The sequence below is a fragment of the Syngnathoides biaculeatus genome, chromosome 5, assembly GCF_019802595.1.
Source record: "Syngnathoides biaculeatus isolate LvHL_M chromosome 5, ASM1980259v1, whole genome shotgun sequence".
Classification (NCBI taxonomy): Eukaryota; Metazoa; Chordata; class Actinopteri; order Syngnathiformes; family Syngnathidae; genus Syngnathoides; species Syngnathoides biaculeatus.
Window position 1 is genome coordinate 15,837,484 of NC_084644.1, and position 17,540 is coordinate 15,855,023.

The 17,540-nt window shown below is 41.4% G+C and overlaps 2 protein-coding genes and 1 long non-coding RNA gene across 4 annotated transcripts in view; 2 read left to right on the plus strand and 1 right to left on the minus strand.

Annotated features, from left to right (window-relative positions):
• The window catches only part of LOC133501484 (aldehyde dehydrogenase, mitochondrial-like), a 33,644-nt gene extending 22,798 nt beyond the window's left edge, over positions 1–10,846 (plus strand). For both annotated transcript variants that reach the window (XM_061821286.1, XM_061821287.1), the window contains exons 9-13: positions 212–396; positions 5,652–5,816; positions 6,051–6,208; positions 7,104–7,218; positions 10,590–10,846. In XM_061821286.1, the coding sequence (XP_061677270.1) occupies positions 212–396; positions 5,652–5,816; positions 6,051–6,208; positions 7,104–7,218; positions 10,590–10,622 (656 nt within the window). In that variant the 3' untranslated portion in view covers positions 10,623–10,846. The remainder of the gene's footprint in view (positions 1–211; positions 397–5,651; positions 5,817–6,050; positions 6,209–7,103; positions 7,219–10,589) is intronic.
• Positions 4,639–5,633, minus strand: LOC133501487 (uncharacterized). The gene is made up of 2 exons (XR_009795196.1): positions 5,115–5,633; positions 4,639–4,867 (listed from the first exon to the last, which is right to left on the minus strand). It is a non-coding gene; the product is annotated as an uncharacterized LOC133501487 (long non-coding RNA).
• A 2,092-nt stretch (positions 10,847–12,938) lies between the features above and the next one.
• LOC133501483 (protein Jumonji-like) overlaps positions 12,939–17,540 on the plus strand; it is a 91,108-nt gene continuing 86,506 nt past the window's right edge. Inside the window, exon 1 of the mRNA XM_061821281.1 lies at positions 12,939–17,524. The gene's annotated coding sequence lies outside the window, so the exon portion shown is untranslated. The remainder of the gene's footprint in view (positions 17,525–17,540) is intronic.

Here is a 17,540-nt window from a genome sequence, read left to right on the forward strand (position 1 = left end):
TTCTGGCCACAGTACATGTTGCAATTGATTTTGTAAAGTGAACGACTAGAGAAAAAGATTGGACTGAACAATAAATCCAAGTGCCGCGGCCTGCCTGCCTGCAATGTGGACCAAGATACCTCAAACAAGATTTTACAGTATTTAGTTTTTGTTTTGTTTATGGAGTTTCTTTTTTTGAAATTAATAGCCTTTTTGTCTTTTCATTGTTCAGTGGAGGATGCTGTGGAGCAGGCCCACTTTGCCTTGTTTTTCAACCAAGGCCAGTGTTGCTGTGCTGGCTCCCGGACATACGTCCAAGCAGATGTCTATGACGAGTTTGTGGAACGTAGTGTGGAGAGAGCCAAGAGACGAGTGGTGGGCAACCCCTTCGATTTGAAGACTGAGCAGGGACCCCAGGTAAAATGCTCACAATACTCCCTTATAATATTTACAGTAGAGATGCAGTGGTTACATTTAGCCAGTGACTGTTGTCCATACATAGGTATATGAATACTGCGTCCATCATTTTCAGATTTTCATTATTCACGGTGGTCTAAAGGAACGTAACTCTCGCGGATAGGGGAACACTGTATTCAGTTTCACAGAACTGTATTCCTCACACTGCAAAGGTGGCACAGAATTCAATATAAAGTAAGTTTACTTTGGTCCTGAAATATGAACTCTTTTACATTTGTGTGAATAGATGATGCAAGACGTCCTCATTGTAGTTTGTATGTCGCTTAAATGTGCAATCTTGAAATCAGGCAATTGATGGTGAATGGAAAAAAATGAAGTTAAAATGTATTAACTGTGTCTATTCAGGATATCCATATTTACAATAAGTGCAAAACAGAAATTAAATCTGGCTGTTGGTATAATTGTCACGCATTTGTCATAAAAAGCTTAAAACACAACCATTCTATTTGAAGTTTGCATTTGTCTGCACAGTTAGTAAGTCACTTATTTTGTAACAAGGCGATTTACAGATTCACTGCATGATTTGTTTGGCACTGTTATTACACCGTACTGATGCAGCTCACTAATTTTAAACCCTGGCTTTAATAAACTCATGTCCTTAGTAACTTCACAAGTGCTGCTTATACGTATTGTGTGTGATTAAATTGTCTTAAACGCAGTACAAGTGCTCTGTTATATGTTGCTGGTTTGACCAAGGGGATTTAATCTAAATTCACACGTAACGTATGCTATAAACTGTGAGACAAACTAGTCCCCCCAACTATTGTTTTTTTAAATAGCTCTATACACACCTTATCATTTAGAACTCATAAAGCTATCATCCTTTGCACTTTTGCAGTCCATTTTTCACATCTAACTGGGTGTTTTGGAAAACTATGAAAAGTGAATCCATCCTCCCAAGCGTTTGAGCAAAATCCAGCAATATGCCGAGCCATCATTTTGGCTAACACGGTGAAAAAAACTAAGTAATTTTTTGCTGGTACAATAGGTATAAACCAATATAAACACTCAACCCCGCTACTGCAAAAAACATCACTTCCTGTTTCTTCTCCAACACAAATTCCTCGAGAGGATTTTCATGGCGGGAGATGCAAAAATCCATATACGACATCGTGACGTGTGGTGGAAAAAAACAGATGGGTCCATTCCGGCTTACGAAAAATGATGCTTTACATGTCAATAGACCTCCAAGGATGAAATCAGCACTTGTTGAGTGTCCATTTCTCATTGAAAGCCATGGGTCATTCAACACTTAATTCAGAAGAACAGTGTACTTTGATTAAAAGTTTGATTGGAGAACCTTATAAAGAGGTACAAAGAATTATAAGCTGTTGAGCTAAAATGATCTCTAATCCGTTAAAATGGAGAGCAAAACCAGATATGTGGCAGAAAACTGAAGACAACCATCAAAATGGATTACAGAATAACCAGAACGGCACAGACTCAGCCAGTGATCACCTCCAGGATGATCAAAGATGGTCTGTGGTTACCTGTAAATTCTGTGACAATGGGAAGACATCGATTTACAAACATACCCCGCAAAGTCCCTCTGTTTTTAAAAAAAAAAAAAAAAAAAAAAAAAAGGGCATCTGCAGACTAGGCCACAATTTGCCAAACAACACAAATGACCTAAAGAGAAACGCAGTCATTTTTTCCATATATGCCTACTGTATCTCGTGCATCTTCCTGTTTAACACACACTGTCCTCATGTCTTCCCTCACAACATCCATCCACCTTTTCATCTTAGCCTATCTCATGAATCCTCCTCTCTAACCCCAAGTGCCCTCAAGTCTTCCATCACAACATCCATGAACCTTCTCTTTGGTCTTCCTCTTGCTCTTTTGCCTGGCAGCTCCATCCTCAGCACCCTTCTGCCATTGTACTCACTCTCTCCCCACTGGACATGAGCTCATTTCTAATCCTATCCAACCTTATCACTCCAAGAGAGAGCCTCAACATCTTCATTTGTGCCACCTCCAGTTCTGATTCCTGTTGTCTCTTCAGTGCCTCCGTCTCTAATCCGTACATCATGGCTGGCCTCACCACTGTTTTATAAACTTTGCCCTTCATCCTAGCAGAAACTCTTCTGTCACATAACACACCAGACACCTTCCGCTAGCTGTTCCAACCTGCTTGGACGGGTTTCTTCACGTTCTTACCACATTCACCATTTTTGTGGATTGTTTCTCCTAATCATCATGTCAACCAACTCTTAAAATTTTCCTGTCATAGTACCAACATTCAAAGTCCCTCCACTTAGTTGTAGGCTCTGTGCATTCCTCTTCTCTTTCTGCCGACAAATCACTTTCCTCTTCTTCTTTGTCCTCAAAAGATTTGTAAATCCTACAAACAAAAAAGTAAGTACAAAATTGTTTGGCATTTGTAAAGTCAACAACAGACTATTTTTTACAACATACCCCTTTCAACAAATTGTCCATCTGCACAGCCTTAAAGTGCCACTGTCATGAAATGCATGATTTTTAGTATGTTATTAATGAAAAAACGGCAGCTGACATGGACCCATGCGTTTTTTTCACCACAAAACATGTTTTTGACGTATACAGCTTTTTGTAACTCCCGCTGTGAAAATCCTCTCGAGGGATTTGTTTTCGAGAAGAATCAGGAAGTGACATAAAGGACAGACCCGCCCTAAAGTGGACTCGTTTGTTTCCATTAGTTTTACCTCCAAGAAAGTAGCTCGTTGTTCCTTCATGTTAGCCAAAATGCCGGCTTGTTGCATTGCTGGACATTGCTTGAACACTTGGGAGGATGGATTTACCTTTCATAAGCTTGCAAGAGACCCGGTTTGTCATGAAAAATATATTGCACGGTTGCAGAGGACGAGAGCCTTGTGGGTTCCAGATGACAGGTAGGTGTGTATACAGCTACTAAAAAAAAAATAATAGTTTGGGGTGGACCACGTAATCCGTCTCCCGTAACAAAAGATCTGCGTACAAAATGTGTCGATGTGCGCATGGGACGGCGTCTGGCTGCTGCGTCGGTTCGCGAGCGAAGGACACGAGCTCCCGGACGGTGGCGGCTCTGAAGAACGCTGCCACAATGCAGCACTCAACCGCGTGCGACGACAACGCAGTAAAGCGCCCTGGCTTGACGGTGTTGTTCATCGCGTACTGCGGCGTCTATGAACAACCCCATAAAGCAGCATGGCTCGGCTCTGCCTCACTCAGCCGCGTGCAACGACAACGCAGTAAAGCGCCCAAAGCAAAGCAGCCAATATGGCGACCACTTGGATGTCGTAAAATGATACTTCTGCAACTTTGGGCATGGATGGCTAGCCGCTCACATTTATTTTTTCGTATAGACATTGAAGTGAATAATGTTATGTATTTTTCATTACAATATCTTATCAATATTTGAGAATGTTTGTTTCAGGGATGACACTTGGCCTTTAAGAATGTGTATATCATGAATGCTGAGTCTTGTTGGTTGTCTGAGAATCTCCTGCACCTACTGGTGACTTCTGTATGTAGCAATAAAGAAATATATATCTGGTTAATCTGGTTAGTCACATTTGACTGGTATTTTGAACACTACTGTACAGTAATCCTTCGTTTTTCGCGATAAATTGGTACCAGAACCACACGCGAAAAGTGGAAAAACTGCGAAGTAGTGGATTGTGTGTTTATGTAATTACCAGAATGTTTATAATATGCAAGCAGTATTTGTACTTTGCTAATTTGAGACAAAAAGAGGTATTTAGTTAAATCTTTATTATAAAACCTTATAAATATAATACAGTATTATAAATGTATAATATAATTATAAATTATACAACTCTTACTGTATTATACCACTATAGTTACATTTATCACTCGGAGACTTCTGCTGGAGCTGCCGCGTGGGTACCAGAATGTTCAATCAACAGTACATCATTTATACTTTGAGACAAAAATTATAACACTATAAGTGTCTAGTGAAACAATAACAATAATATAATATTTTTACTCCAGCACAGAAAGTAAAAAAACAAATGAAACACGTGATGTCCTCTTGCGTCTCACCGAATGCCCACGGCGCATTGTTGTGATGTCTCTTGCGGTGTACCGCTGTGATATCACTTCCGTTCCACTGGGGCTGCTGTGCGAGTACCAGAATGTTTATTCAACAGCACAGCATTTATACATTGCCCACTTGAGACAAAAATACCAACACTACAAGTGTCTACTTAAACAATAACAATAAAATAACATTTTTATTACAGTACAGAAAGTCACAAACAAATGTCAACGACAAATGTCCGTAGCACATTGTTGTGACGTCGCCTCCGACGCGCCGCTGTTACATGACTTCCATGACGTTGGTGTGGCACCCCCTCCTCACTTTTGTTTGCGAGGAAAATGCGGCATGTGTCTCTCTCACCGTCTCCAAATCATTCTGGCCTCGAATCCTCTTTATTTACACAGCAAACATGATAAATAAAACGTGCGTCAATAAGTAAACGTCAGTTCATGTATACAGATTAAGAATCAGAAAAGAGCGTTAAAGGCAAAACAAGAGGAACAAATATGAGAACTTTATCTCCAATTAATCCATTTAATCCTACACCCGGTACAAAGACATAACTCCGTCAACACAATTCCTAAGCTCGACATCTCGTACCATATTGTCGCATGCTTTTGAAAGTTTTCAAACCAACCTTTGCCTTGTCCTTGAAGCGTCAAATGCTTCCTTGTAGCTTCAGGTTGATGTTTACCACATCAATCTTTATGTGGGATGCCCCTGATTCATTCACGCCATCATGGTGCCACAAAGCGTAACTTCTGCGGTCTTTATCATATCCAAAAGTTTCACTTTTTTGCCGATCCATCAATTCCCTCCCCTCCTCTTCTTCATTATCACAAGACCGTTTTTCTTTTTTTTTTTGCAATCCGTAAAAAAAAAAAAAAAAAAAAAAAAACGAAAGCAGCTTCATTTTCAAGCAGTCCTCTAACTTTCCATCTTTCTCTTCAGCTTGGGTGTTTCAGCAGCAGCTTTAAGACCAAGCACAAGCACTTTGGATGGATTTTGAACTAGAAAGGTTATGTGCACACAGAGTAAACAGCTGGAAAATGGCCACATTGGAAGAAGAAAGGAGGGAGAGGGAGTTACTGGGTGGAGCTTCGATGTGGCAGCCAAAAAAATATTGCCAAAAGTGTGGCTCCCACATAAATATTGCACCCTCTATGACATGCAGGTGGATGAGGAGCAATTCAACAAGATTTTGGGTTACATCGGCAGTGGGAAAAGAGAGGGAGCCAAACTGATGTGTGGAGGCAGTGTGGCTGCTGACAAGGGATACTTCATCCAACCTACTGTGTTTGGAGATGTTCAGGACAACATGACCATTGCCAGAGAGGAGGTACACTTGGCTGTTACAGCTGTATTTCTCCGTTACTCAATACCATTTTGGTGTTCTTCATCTGACCTGTCTTTTTTTTTATGACTGGATTTGGATAGTTCGGTTTCAAAAACGTTTCATGTGCCCCCCTATACTTTAACCCATAGACACATAAGAAATACTGTTTAGCAACACAGTCAATGATTAACCACTGCAGTTCAAAAATTAGGGTTGGCCTTGCTTTTGTTGTTACAGATCTTCGGTCCAGTTATGCAGATTTTAAAGTTCAAGACACTTGAGGAGGTGGTTGACAGAGCCAATGATACTAAATATGGTCTGGCTGCTGCCGTCTTCACCAAGGACATTGATAAGGCCAACTATATCGGCAATGCACTCCGCGCTGGCACGGTCTGGTAAGAGGAAGCTGTGATTTCAATACTCAACCTGGGTATTCAGCGTTGAGGCATTCAAGCTGTCCACTTAAATGATTAATGCTAACCACATACAGTATTTGATCAGCCAAGAACGATGAACCTCTGCAGAAGTTCTTTTATTGAACTGGTCTAACTAACACGTCGTTATGATACACTCATTTTGTCAGTTATAATTGAAAAGTTCCCATGTTACACATTGTGTTCTTTAATTGACGTAACCGACATTTTAGAAACACCTATTACTAATATCCAGTAAAACCTAAGATCTTTGCCTTGTGAAAAAAAAAATCGACCATAAAATGTTTGATTTGATCATATTATGAAAGGCAGTAATTGACTAATGCTGGAAGACGTGAAGAAAGCAACATCAGCTCTCTCTCTCTCATTCATATATATATATATATATACACACACACACACACACACACACACACACACACACACACACAGTTCTGAGGACTCTGGTTCGATCCTGGTCCCGCTTCTGTGGACTTTGCATGTCTTCCCCGTACCTGCATGGGTTTTCTCTGGGCACTCCGGTTTCCTCACACACACACAAAACATGCAACACCAATTGGACACTCTAAATTGCCTCTAGGTGTGATTGTGAGTGCGACTGTTTGTCTCTATGTGCCTTGCGATTGGCTGGCAACCACTTCAGGGTGTACCCAGCCTACTGCCCATTGACAGCTGGAATAGACTCCAGCACTCCCCGCGACCCTCGTGAGGATAAGCATTTAAGAAAATGGATATATATATATATATATATATATATATATTATATATATATATATATATATATATATATATATATAATTGGTTGTTGGTCATGTTTAAACCATTAATTTTTTTTTTTTTTTTTTGCCCTCTACAGGATTAACTGTTATGATGTGTTTGGGGCCCAGGCTCCGTTTGGAGGATACAAGGCTTCAGGAAATGGCAGAGAGTTGGGAGAGTATGGCCTAGACACCTACACCGAAGTCAAAACGGTAACTTGAATATGACTGATGTGAATTTCCGTCTCTCATGTACAAATTCGGATTTCTGTTGAAAATCCCTAAATGTAGTCATCATTTAAAGTGTCACTCACACCTAAAACATGAACTTTAGTATGTTGTCGACCCAACAAAATCAGCCGGAATGGAGTCACCGGTTTGTTCAGAGCACGTCAGAATGTTGCCTATACCGATTTTTTTTATTTTTATATTTATTTATTTTTGTTCCTCTTCGTCTACCGCCATGAAAAAGCAGTCGACTGTTTTAAGTTGAAGAAGAAGGCGGAAGTGATGTATTTTCCAGAGACCTACAGCTGAGGAGTAGAGTTCATTTACCTCTTGTACAGCCAAGAAATTAGCTGTTTTTTCTGCGTGTTATCCAGTATGCCGTCTCGTATTGTTGGATTTTGGTCAAATACTCGTCAGGATGGATTCACTCTTCACGTTTCCAAAAGACCATATTCGTCGTGAAAAATGGATTGCACAGTTATAAAGGACAAGAGATTTGTGGGTTCCAAATGACAGGTAGCATTGTTTATAGACCTATTAAAAAAAAAAATGGGGGGACGGGACTAAATTGTCTCACAGTTTATAACATATGTTATGTGAGCTTCTTTTCCTTTCGGCTTGTCCAGTGAGTGGTCGCCACAGCGTGTCATCTTTTTCCATCTAAGCCTACCTCGTGCATCTTATTTAACACCCACTGTCCTCATGTCCTCCCTCATAACATCCATCAACCTTTTCTTTTCTTCCTCTAACTCTTTTGCCTGCCAGCTCCATCCTCTGCACCCTTCTACCAATATACTTACTCTCTTGTCTCTGAACATGTCCAAACAATCTAAGTCTGCTCTCGACCTTGTCTCCATCCAACATCCAACTTTGGCTATTCCTCTAATGAGCTCGTTTCTAATCCTATCGAACCTGTTCACTCCAAGTGAGAACCTCAGCATCTTCATGTCTGCTACCTCCAGTTCTGCTTCCTGTTGTTTCTTCAGAGCTACCATCTCTAATCCGTACATCATGGCCGGCATCATCACTGTTTTATAAACTTTGCCCTTTATCCAAGCGGAGACTCTTCTCTCGCATAGAACACCAGACACCTTCCGCCAACTGTTCCACCCCGCTTGGACCCGTTTCTTCACTTCTTTACCACACTCTCCATTGCTCTCTATTGTTGACCCCAAGTATTTGAAGTCATCCACCCTCGCTATCTCTACTCCCTGAAGCTTCACTCCTCCTCCTCCGCCCCTCACATTCACGCACATATATTCCGTTTTACTTCGGCTAATCTTCATTCCTCTCATTTCCAGTGCGGGCCTCCATCTTTCTAATTATTCCTCCGCTTGCTCCCTGCTTTCACTGCAGATCACAATATCATCTGCGAACGTCATACTCCAAGGGGATTCCATTCTAACCTCATCTGTCAGCCTATCCATTACTACTGCAAACAGGAAGGGGCTCAGCGCAGATACCTGATGCAGTCCCACCTCCACCTTAAATTCTTCTGACACACCAACAGCACACCTCACCGCTGTTCTGCTGCTCTCATACATGTCCTGTACTATTCTCACATATTTCTCCGCCACACCAGACTTGCGCATGCAGTACCACATTTCCTCTCTTGGTACTCTGTCAAAGGCTTTCTCTAGGTCTACAAAGTAACCATATACCTCCTTCTAAACTTCTCTGTATGTTTCCACAAGCATCCTCAAGGCAAATAATGCATCTGTGGTACTCTTTCTTGGCATAAAACCATACTGGCGCTCGCAGATACTTACTTCTGTCCTGAGTCTAGCCTCCACTACTCTTTCCCATAACATCATTGTGTGGCTCATCATCTTTCTTCCTCTATAGTTTCCAAAGCTCTGAACATTGCCTTTGTTCTTAAAAATGGGGACTAGCAAGAATAAATTCCCGTGGCCAAACTAGCAAAATATAAAAAAAGGAGCACTTGTATTTTGTTTAAGACAATTTAATCATACACAATACAAACAATACCAAAATAGAAGTACAAAGACAGTTTAGTAGCGTGTAACAAGCGTTAACTAGCCAGATCACATATGGCCAAAGTTGAACAAATGTTCCAAATAGGACGAATTTTCTAAATAGGCGAAAGTTGTTTCCATCGAATGTTCACATTGGAGTTCTTCTCTCGTAGCAAAAGATCCATGTAATAATATCTTCATAAAGTACGTAAGTCAGCGTTGCTCATTGTGTCGATGCCCACTATTAGCAGTATGGTAAGCCGCCGTTAGCACCGACGAGGAAGTGGGTCGGGCGGGGAGGCGGGCTGCTGCGTGCAGTCGCACCGGGAGCAGGGAGGAGAAAGGAGGATACCCCCCCACTGGCCACCGGTGTCTCGGCACCCCTGAGGTAAGTAATAAAGTACGTAGGAAAGGAGACTAAAGAATGAATAACTACAGTAACAACATAGAAGCACATAACACATAGCTCTAGATTAATTTCAATAACATCTATGATATTTACTTCACCCGGCATGTGTCCTCCTGAGTACGCTACATACACAAAACTTGTAAAAGGGTTAGGAAATTGAACAATTATGGGCCACTCATTTAGAATATTTCATCGGGTCCCTCATCCTCCTCGTCTGCCCACTCGTCTGTGTCTGTCGTGGAGTCTTGTGTCAGTGGTGAAGTGATGTGCATATCGTCTAAATATGGCTCGAAACGATATGGTAAAATGGCCCCGGTCACTACACTCGTTTCTGAGATATTTTCTTCCTCAAAAAGGGCTTCAGTCTCAGAAGGAGTGTCAGAAAAATCTGAAAATCGCTCATTTATCTGCCATTGCATTCGGTACAGTGTGTTTTCTACGCCAGGGCTCCAGTGTGATGCCTGCACATGACGTCACAGACAAATTTGGCTGCCACTGGGATGTGCATTGTGTCGAGTCAGACTTATGCAACTTTGCACTGTTAGAAAACGCTTCCAGCTCATTTTTTCCGAGTGGTATTATCATCAAAGTGGTTAATATTTGTAATTTTGATAACAATACCTATTTTAAAATATGATTTTTGGTGTCAGTGGCACTTTAAAATTAGAGTTGAACCGTGATAAAGTTCTTGTAAAATACTTTGACTTAATTTCTCATTTTATTGGCAATAATATGAAGCTTACCATATTACCGTTTTTTTTTTTACCTATTAGTTGTTTACATTGGTGCACACTTGAAAGCTCTATGAAGTTAATGCTATAAAACCCAAATGTCAGAGGTCATTGTATGTTGTTAAAATAAGTAAATTATAAATTAAATAAATTATAATAATAATATAATAATAAATTATAAGATACATTAAAATGACTCCACTACCATATTGTAAAATCTTACTTTTTCTGTGTTGCCAGGTGACCATGAAAGTACCGCAGAAGAATTCGTAAACAACCACCTGAGGGATACAACGATTCCAGTAATCAGTCAATCTACAGTGCATTTCATAATTGATTTGCTGGTTCCAATAGTCTATACTTTATAATAATACCTTTTGACTTGAGGAGATTGAGATTTAAGGATTCTGATGATCTACATTTTATATACATTTTAATTCACATTTTGATTAATGAAACAATTGTAGTACTTGCCAATAAATGGAATAATATCCATATATACAGCAGTAAGTTTTGGCTGATTTACATAGCATTGTTCAAGTGATGGATATTTTTTTCTCTCAATTGGCACAATAGGGTCAAGAGAAAAAACTATTGAATATTTTGAGGTCAGACTTAATTGTTGAAAATTACTTTTTCGTAGAACAATTAAGGGATCAGACTTTTGTTTCGGGAGCTTTTTACATGACAGTGAAGGAAACAAAGAAGCAGATGAGTTGGAGATGGTCAGCTGTTCTCTCTCTCTCTCTTGCTATCACTCTCTGAACACAACTCGAAAAAGAACAGATTAGGCAGATCTTTAAATCAGATTTGCTATATTTCCATTATCAAAACATTTGCACCAGCTACGCAACCATCTGTGGAACCTCACTTGGGAATGTTTTTGAATTCGACAAAAAATAGCCTGGTGCTTTCAGTAAGACTGGAAAACTCAAGAGAAGTTACATATAGACCAATAGAATAATACTGCAATGCCCTCAGTAATGGGCAATGAGGAAAGGAGTCACTACTGGATTTTAATTGCTTTTTATTGCACTTGCAGCAACACGCCAAATGCACAAGAGGTACACTCATAATTACAGATGTTACATTATAAAGGTAAATGTGAGTAAGTCATTTTGCCAACTCAATCCTTCCTCTTAAGATATATCAAATGCAAAAAAACCCAAAAACAAAACTAAGCAAGCACTATAACTTTGTTTTTTCAGACCTTGAGCTAGGCTTCAGGGAATCTTACATAAACATTCCAACTTAATACAACAAATTAGGAATTCTTATTCATGGTCATCAATCATAATGTTAACACAATTTGAAGAAGGGGGTCTGTTCACAAGTAGGACAGTGTCAGAACTCATGGAGCATGCTAATATTAGTTCCCTTTTAAGTTTAAGTACCGTCTGCCAAAAGCAGTGAAGTTCATATCACCATCCGCCAGTAATGTATTTTGATTTAATTTCAAACGTTCTGTATGATGAACAGTAAATTTTACTAATGATGTCTTTCTAGTGTTTAACTAACTGGATAGAAAGGCCAAGATTTCAGAGGAGTTGTATTGGGTTGTGCAGGGGGCAGAATTGACAAAAGTTAAGGTTAGGAGGAGAGTGTTGACAAGTTGGGATAACAGAAAGGACAAGTTGCAGCCTGAGTTATATCAATACAAATGCAGCAAAATTTTGAGAGGGTAACACATTAAGATATCAGATAAATCTAAAATGTTGACAAAAACATTAAGGACAAACAATTGCTTTCAGGGCTCAGGCATACCATAGAAGTTAATTTAGAAGTGCAAGCAACAACAAGAATTCGTCATATGGATCATCATTGTAAGGGTTAAAACTGTCGACTGTCAAAGGTGGTAGCACTTATACACATATTAATCCCAATAATTATGACAATTAAAGGAAACCCATACAAGAACATTGCTATAAACCCATATCATCATTCAGGCTCATCAGGCTGGTCATTCCTACCATCCACTGCAGAATGAGTCAAGAGATGGAGGAGGTAGTGTTTGAGGCAAGGAGGTCATGTGTAAACCCATGTAGCTCTTGGTTAGTTGGTAAGAACAACCGGGGAAGCCTGGGCAGCAACTTTTCTCCACGTCTAGCTCTCTGGTTTTGATGTCATACAGTGGTCCCTCGTATGCTTCATGGCAGTGCTGAGAGGGCTTGTTCCCGCAAATTGATTAGTCGAAGGGGAAAGAGCACCCACATCATGTCCATATACCTGACCTAATGTAATGAACTTCCCAGCATTTAATTGCAGTTGGTAGTTACCTGTGTTCTGGGTCAAATTGTAATCTGTGAGAGAAAAGCTTTCCAATAATTGTAAAATTATACTACTACCACCACTTTCAATTCTTAAATATGTCTACCATATCTACACAGTATTTTTCAAGCACATTGATCCTTGTTTCATTTACAGGTATATACATTGTCAGTATGGAGTGAATATTTATATACATACACATACATATACAATATTATTGAATTGATTGCTTTTATTTAACTATCTGCAGCCCGATGGGGGTGCAGAACCCTGTGCAACCTGTAGGCCGATCCCAAGCCCAGATAAATGCAGAGAGTTGCGTCAGGAAGGGCATCCGGCGTAAAACTGTACCAAACATATGAGTGTTCATCAAACGAATTCCATACCATTAGGTCGTGGCCCAGGCTAACTACACCCGCCCCCTGGCACTGGTAATCTGCAAGACGTAGGTAGAAATTCAGATAGTGTGGGTCGAAGACAAAAAAAAAGAGGAGGAAAGCGGCTTAGTCAGCAGAAGAAAAAGAGGAAGGCACGGACCCTACAACTGTGTGTAGGGACTTTGAATGTTGGGACTATGACAGGAAAACCTCAGGAGTTAGTTGACATGATGATTAGGAGAAAGGTTTATATATTATGCATCCAAGAGAGCAGGTGGAAACGGAGTAAGGCTAGAAGTTTAGGAGCAGGGTTTAAATTATTTTACCATGAAGTACATGGTAAGAGAAATGGAGGAGGCATTATTTTAAAGGAAGAGCTGGCCAAGAATGTCTTGGGGGTGAAAAGAGTATCAGATTGAGTGATGAGGCTGAAACTTGAAATTGAGGATATTATATATGTGTGCTAAATAGATGGACAGAATACTTTGAGCAGTTAATGAAGGAAGAGTAGAAAAGGCAAGTGTGAATGACCAAGAAGTGTCAATGATTAGTAAGGGGGAAGTTAGAAAGGCACTAAACAGGATGAAAAATGGAAAGACAGTTGGTCCTGATGACATACCAGTGGAGGTATGAAAGCAATTTGGAGAGGTGGCTGTGGAGTTTTTGACCAACTTATTTGCTGTAATAATTGATAGGCTGACAGATGAGGTTAGACTGGAATCCCCTTGGACCATTATGTTCACAGATGATAATAATCTGCAGTGAAAGAAGGGCGCAGGTGGAGGAATAATTACAAAGATGGAGGCATGCACTGGAAAAGAGAGGAATGAAAATTAGCCAAACTAAAACAGAATATTTGTGCATGAACGAGAGGGGCGGAGGGGGAAGAGTGAAGCTCCGGGAAGAAGAGATGGCGAGGGTGGACTACTTCAAATACTGGGGGTCAATAATACAGAGCAATGGTGAGTGTGGTAAGGAAGTGAAGAAATGGGTCCAAGCAGGGTGGAATAGCTGGCGGAAGTTGTCGTGTTCTATGTGACAGAAGAGTATCCGCTAGGATGAAGGGCAAAGTTTATAAAACAGTGGTGAGGCCAGCCATGATGTACGGATAAGAGACTGTGGCACTGAACAAACAACAGGAAGCAGAACTGGAGGGAGGTAGCAGAAATGAAAATGTTGAGTTTCTCGCTCGGAGTGAGCAGGTTGGATAGGTTCAGAAATGAGCTCATTAGAGGGACAGCCAAAGTTGGATGTTTTGGAGACAAGGTTACAGACTTAGATGGTTTGGGGATGTCCAGAGGCGAGAGAGTAAGTTTATTGGTAGAAGGGTGCTGAAGATGGCGCTGCCAGGCAAAAGAGCGAGAGGAAGACCAAAGAAAAGTTGGATGGATGTGAGAACAGTGGGTGTTAGAGAGGTAGTTGCACGAGATAGGCTTGGATGGAAAAAGATGACGCTGCATCCCCTAACGGAACAAGCAGAAAGGAAAAGAAGTATGGAGTCAATAAGCCATTATGAGCCTGATGTTGTCTTTGACACTGAAAAAACATGACTAAAATACTAAAAAGTATTGTTGGCAATACACGAAATTTGGTTGGATTAAAAGGTCACACAAAGTATTGTCTTTTCACCCAAGTGTCATGGGCGTGTCATTCCTGGTATGATCTTGCTATATATGAAAAGGTAGCTCAATCCAAGAATAACGAGACAATACTAGCTCTTGTGTTTCACATGTGGCTTCTTTATTCCTCACTCCAGCAAAGTGCATCAATCACCTCTGGTTCCAGTATTTGTTTGTCAAAGGACCTTTTCAAGATAAAACTTCAAACAATAACCATAGTCAAAACATTACTTCTCCCTTTAACAAAGCAATATGTGCCATTGGAAACAATCAAATGGCTTCCGGAAGAACTGAGGTCTTGAATAACTATCCAATGGCATTTGAAAGTCATGTTATAATTTTTTCCAGTGTGATTAATTTCAGAGCATAATACAAACTTGTTACAATTTTTTTTCCCCTATCTCAAGGGCAGCAATCAATTGTAATTTGAGGATTTGCCTTGGCTTAATATTGTCCAAACCTGGTGCGTTGGTCAGGCTCAGCATCATCAGGTTCGCACTCAGACCCGGTGTGATGACGTTATCCATCTGGGTTCTCTTGCATAGTACTGGAGTCGTCAAGCAGATGTCGCTGGTTGCGTCTAAAGGACTAGCAATCACTCGTCTGGATATGGTAGCTTCACGGTGTCTCAGCTGGTCGAATGACTGTCGCTGGTTTCCAGGTGCCATCTTCCTGCTGGAAACGGATAGGTGCGCCAGGATGTGGTGTCGACATTGGCCTAGTGGATCTTCCGTAGTGTTGTTTCTGGTACTGCTGACAGTTCTCCCTCCTTCCATGGACAATTGCTTCAGCAGCCACCTGAGATATGGATTGCTGCATTGTCACAGGCAAGATAGAACACAGTCTATGGCTCATCAGGATCTGGACTTGAAGCCGTTGACAGGTGTGTTTCTATACTCCAGAAAGCAGAGATATGGGTCTTATGATATGGGGGTTTGGCCAGAGCGTCGTCGTTGCTCGCGGGCAGCGTTGTTTTTATCACCGCTGCAAGGAGCTGGCTTGGGCAGGGAGGTGGTTTGGCTGTGATCCGGATATCATCTAAATATGGCTCGAAACAATAGGGTAATATTGCACATTTTATTCGATTGGGAGATGTTCTCTTCAAAAAGAGCTTCCGTGTCTGAAGGGGTGTGTTCCATAGTGGGGGCCACGCCGTGTTTTCAATGGCGAATGTTGGGGTGATGTCACGGATAATAGATGCAGCCAATATGGCGACCAGTTGGATGTCGAATTACACTTCCGCAACTTTATGGATGAGTGATGCATTCTCTGCTCATATTCATTTTTTCTTTTAGACATTGAAGTGAATAATGTTATGTATTTTTCATTTCAATATCCATTTTAGAATGTTTATAGGGATGACACTTGACCTCTAACGACATTACGGTGAATAACAAGTACCCCCTGCCTCTCATCTCCACTGCGTTCAAGCTCATGGAGGGGTCTGAAACATTCACCAAGCTGGACTTGAGGAGCGCTTACCATCTTGTCAGGATCAGGGAGGGGGATGAATGGAAAACTGCTTTCAACACACCCACAGGACACTTGATTATTTAGTCATACCTTTTGGCTTAACCAATCCTCCTGCAGTTTTTAAAAACTTTAATGATGTCCTGAGAGACATGCTCAATTTGTACTTCTTTGTATACTTAGATCACATTTCAATTTTCTTTCCTGACAAAACAACCCATATTGTCCATATCTGTTACATGCTGCAACGGAACCTGCTAAATGGCCTCTTTGTTAAGGCTGAGAAATGTTTGTGCTAGCTGAGGGGAAGCTCCGTATGGACGCCAATAAAGTAGAGGCCTTTGCCAATCAGCCTATCCAAAAGTCACTTAAGGATCTTAAATGGCTTGCGTTTGCAAATTTCTACAGCAAATTCACAAGGAATTTTATTACCATAGCTGGGCCGTTGCGTAAGCTCACCACACCACCCATTTGTATGGAACCACTTATGTCAGACAGCATTCAGAAAACTCCAGTCTGCCCTTACCTCCGCCCCCATTCTCACCCTTAAAGACCCTAAACTCCAGTTCGTTGTAGAGGTTATGCATTTGATGCAGGTATAGGAGCGATATCTCAGAAGTGCCCCAAAGATGGCACGTTACATTCTTGTGCCTATCTTTCCAATCAGCCCTTGTCTGCACAGAGAAACTATGATATCAGGGATCATGAATTACTTGCTGTCGGGTTGGGGTTGGCGGCATGGAAGCACTGGCTGGAGGGTGCTCAGGTTCCGTAAATAGTTTGGACAGATCATATAAACCTGGACCCCGAAGAGACTTAATGGAGGCAAGCCAGGTGGGCGTTGTTGTTTTCCCGAATTAACTTTGTGCTCTCATAGCATCCGGTCTCTAAGGATGGTAAACCTCATGCCCTTTCAGGTATCCACTGTGAAGAAAAAAAAACTGCACCCGAGACTGAAACTATACAACCAGAATCTTTTGTCTCTGTTTGTTTGAGAAATTGAAACCTTAGTCAAACACGCACTGAAAGATGCTCGCTGCCCCGACCCTGCCTGGAGGGCAGGCTTTACGTGGTCCCGCTCTTAAGGGGGAGGGTTATTTATTGAGCACATACAAACAGGACAGTGTGTCACCTTGCTCCTCGCTCATCGCCCATGCCCTGAGGATCGACCAGAGGCTCGCAATACAGGGGATGGTCGACGCACTACAGGGGAGGGTCGACGCACTACAGCGAGATGCCCGACAGAACCTTGTACCAGAGACTGCGCGCAACCGGTCCAGGCAGTATGACGGAGCCCATGCAAGTCGAGGGGGTCCACGGCTCCCCCGAGGAGTGGCAACGACGACGGCAAGAGGGTCAATATTATTGGGGGCAGTTAGGCCATCTCGTGGCTCAGTGTCCTGTCAACCCCGCACGACCCGCACTCAAGGTGTCCACGCCGGTGAGTGTTAACTACA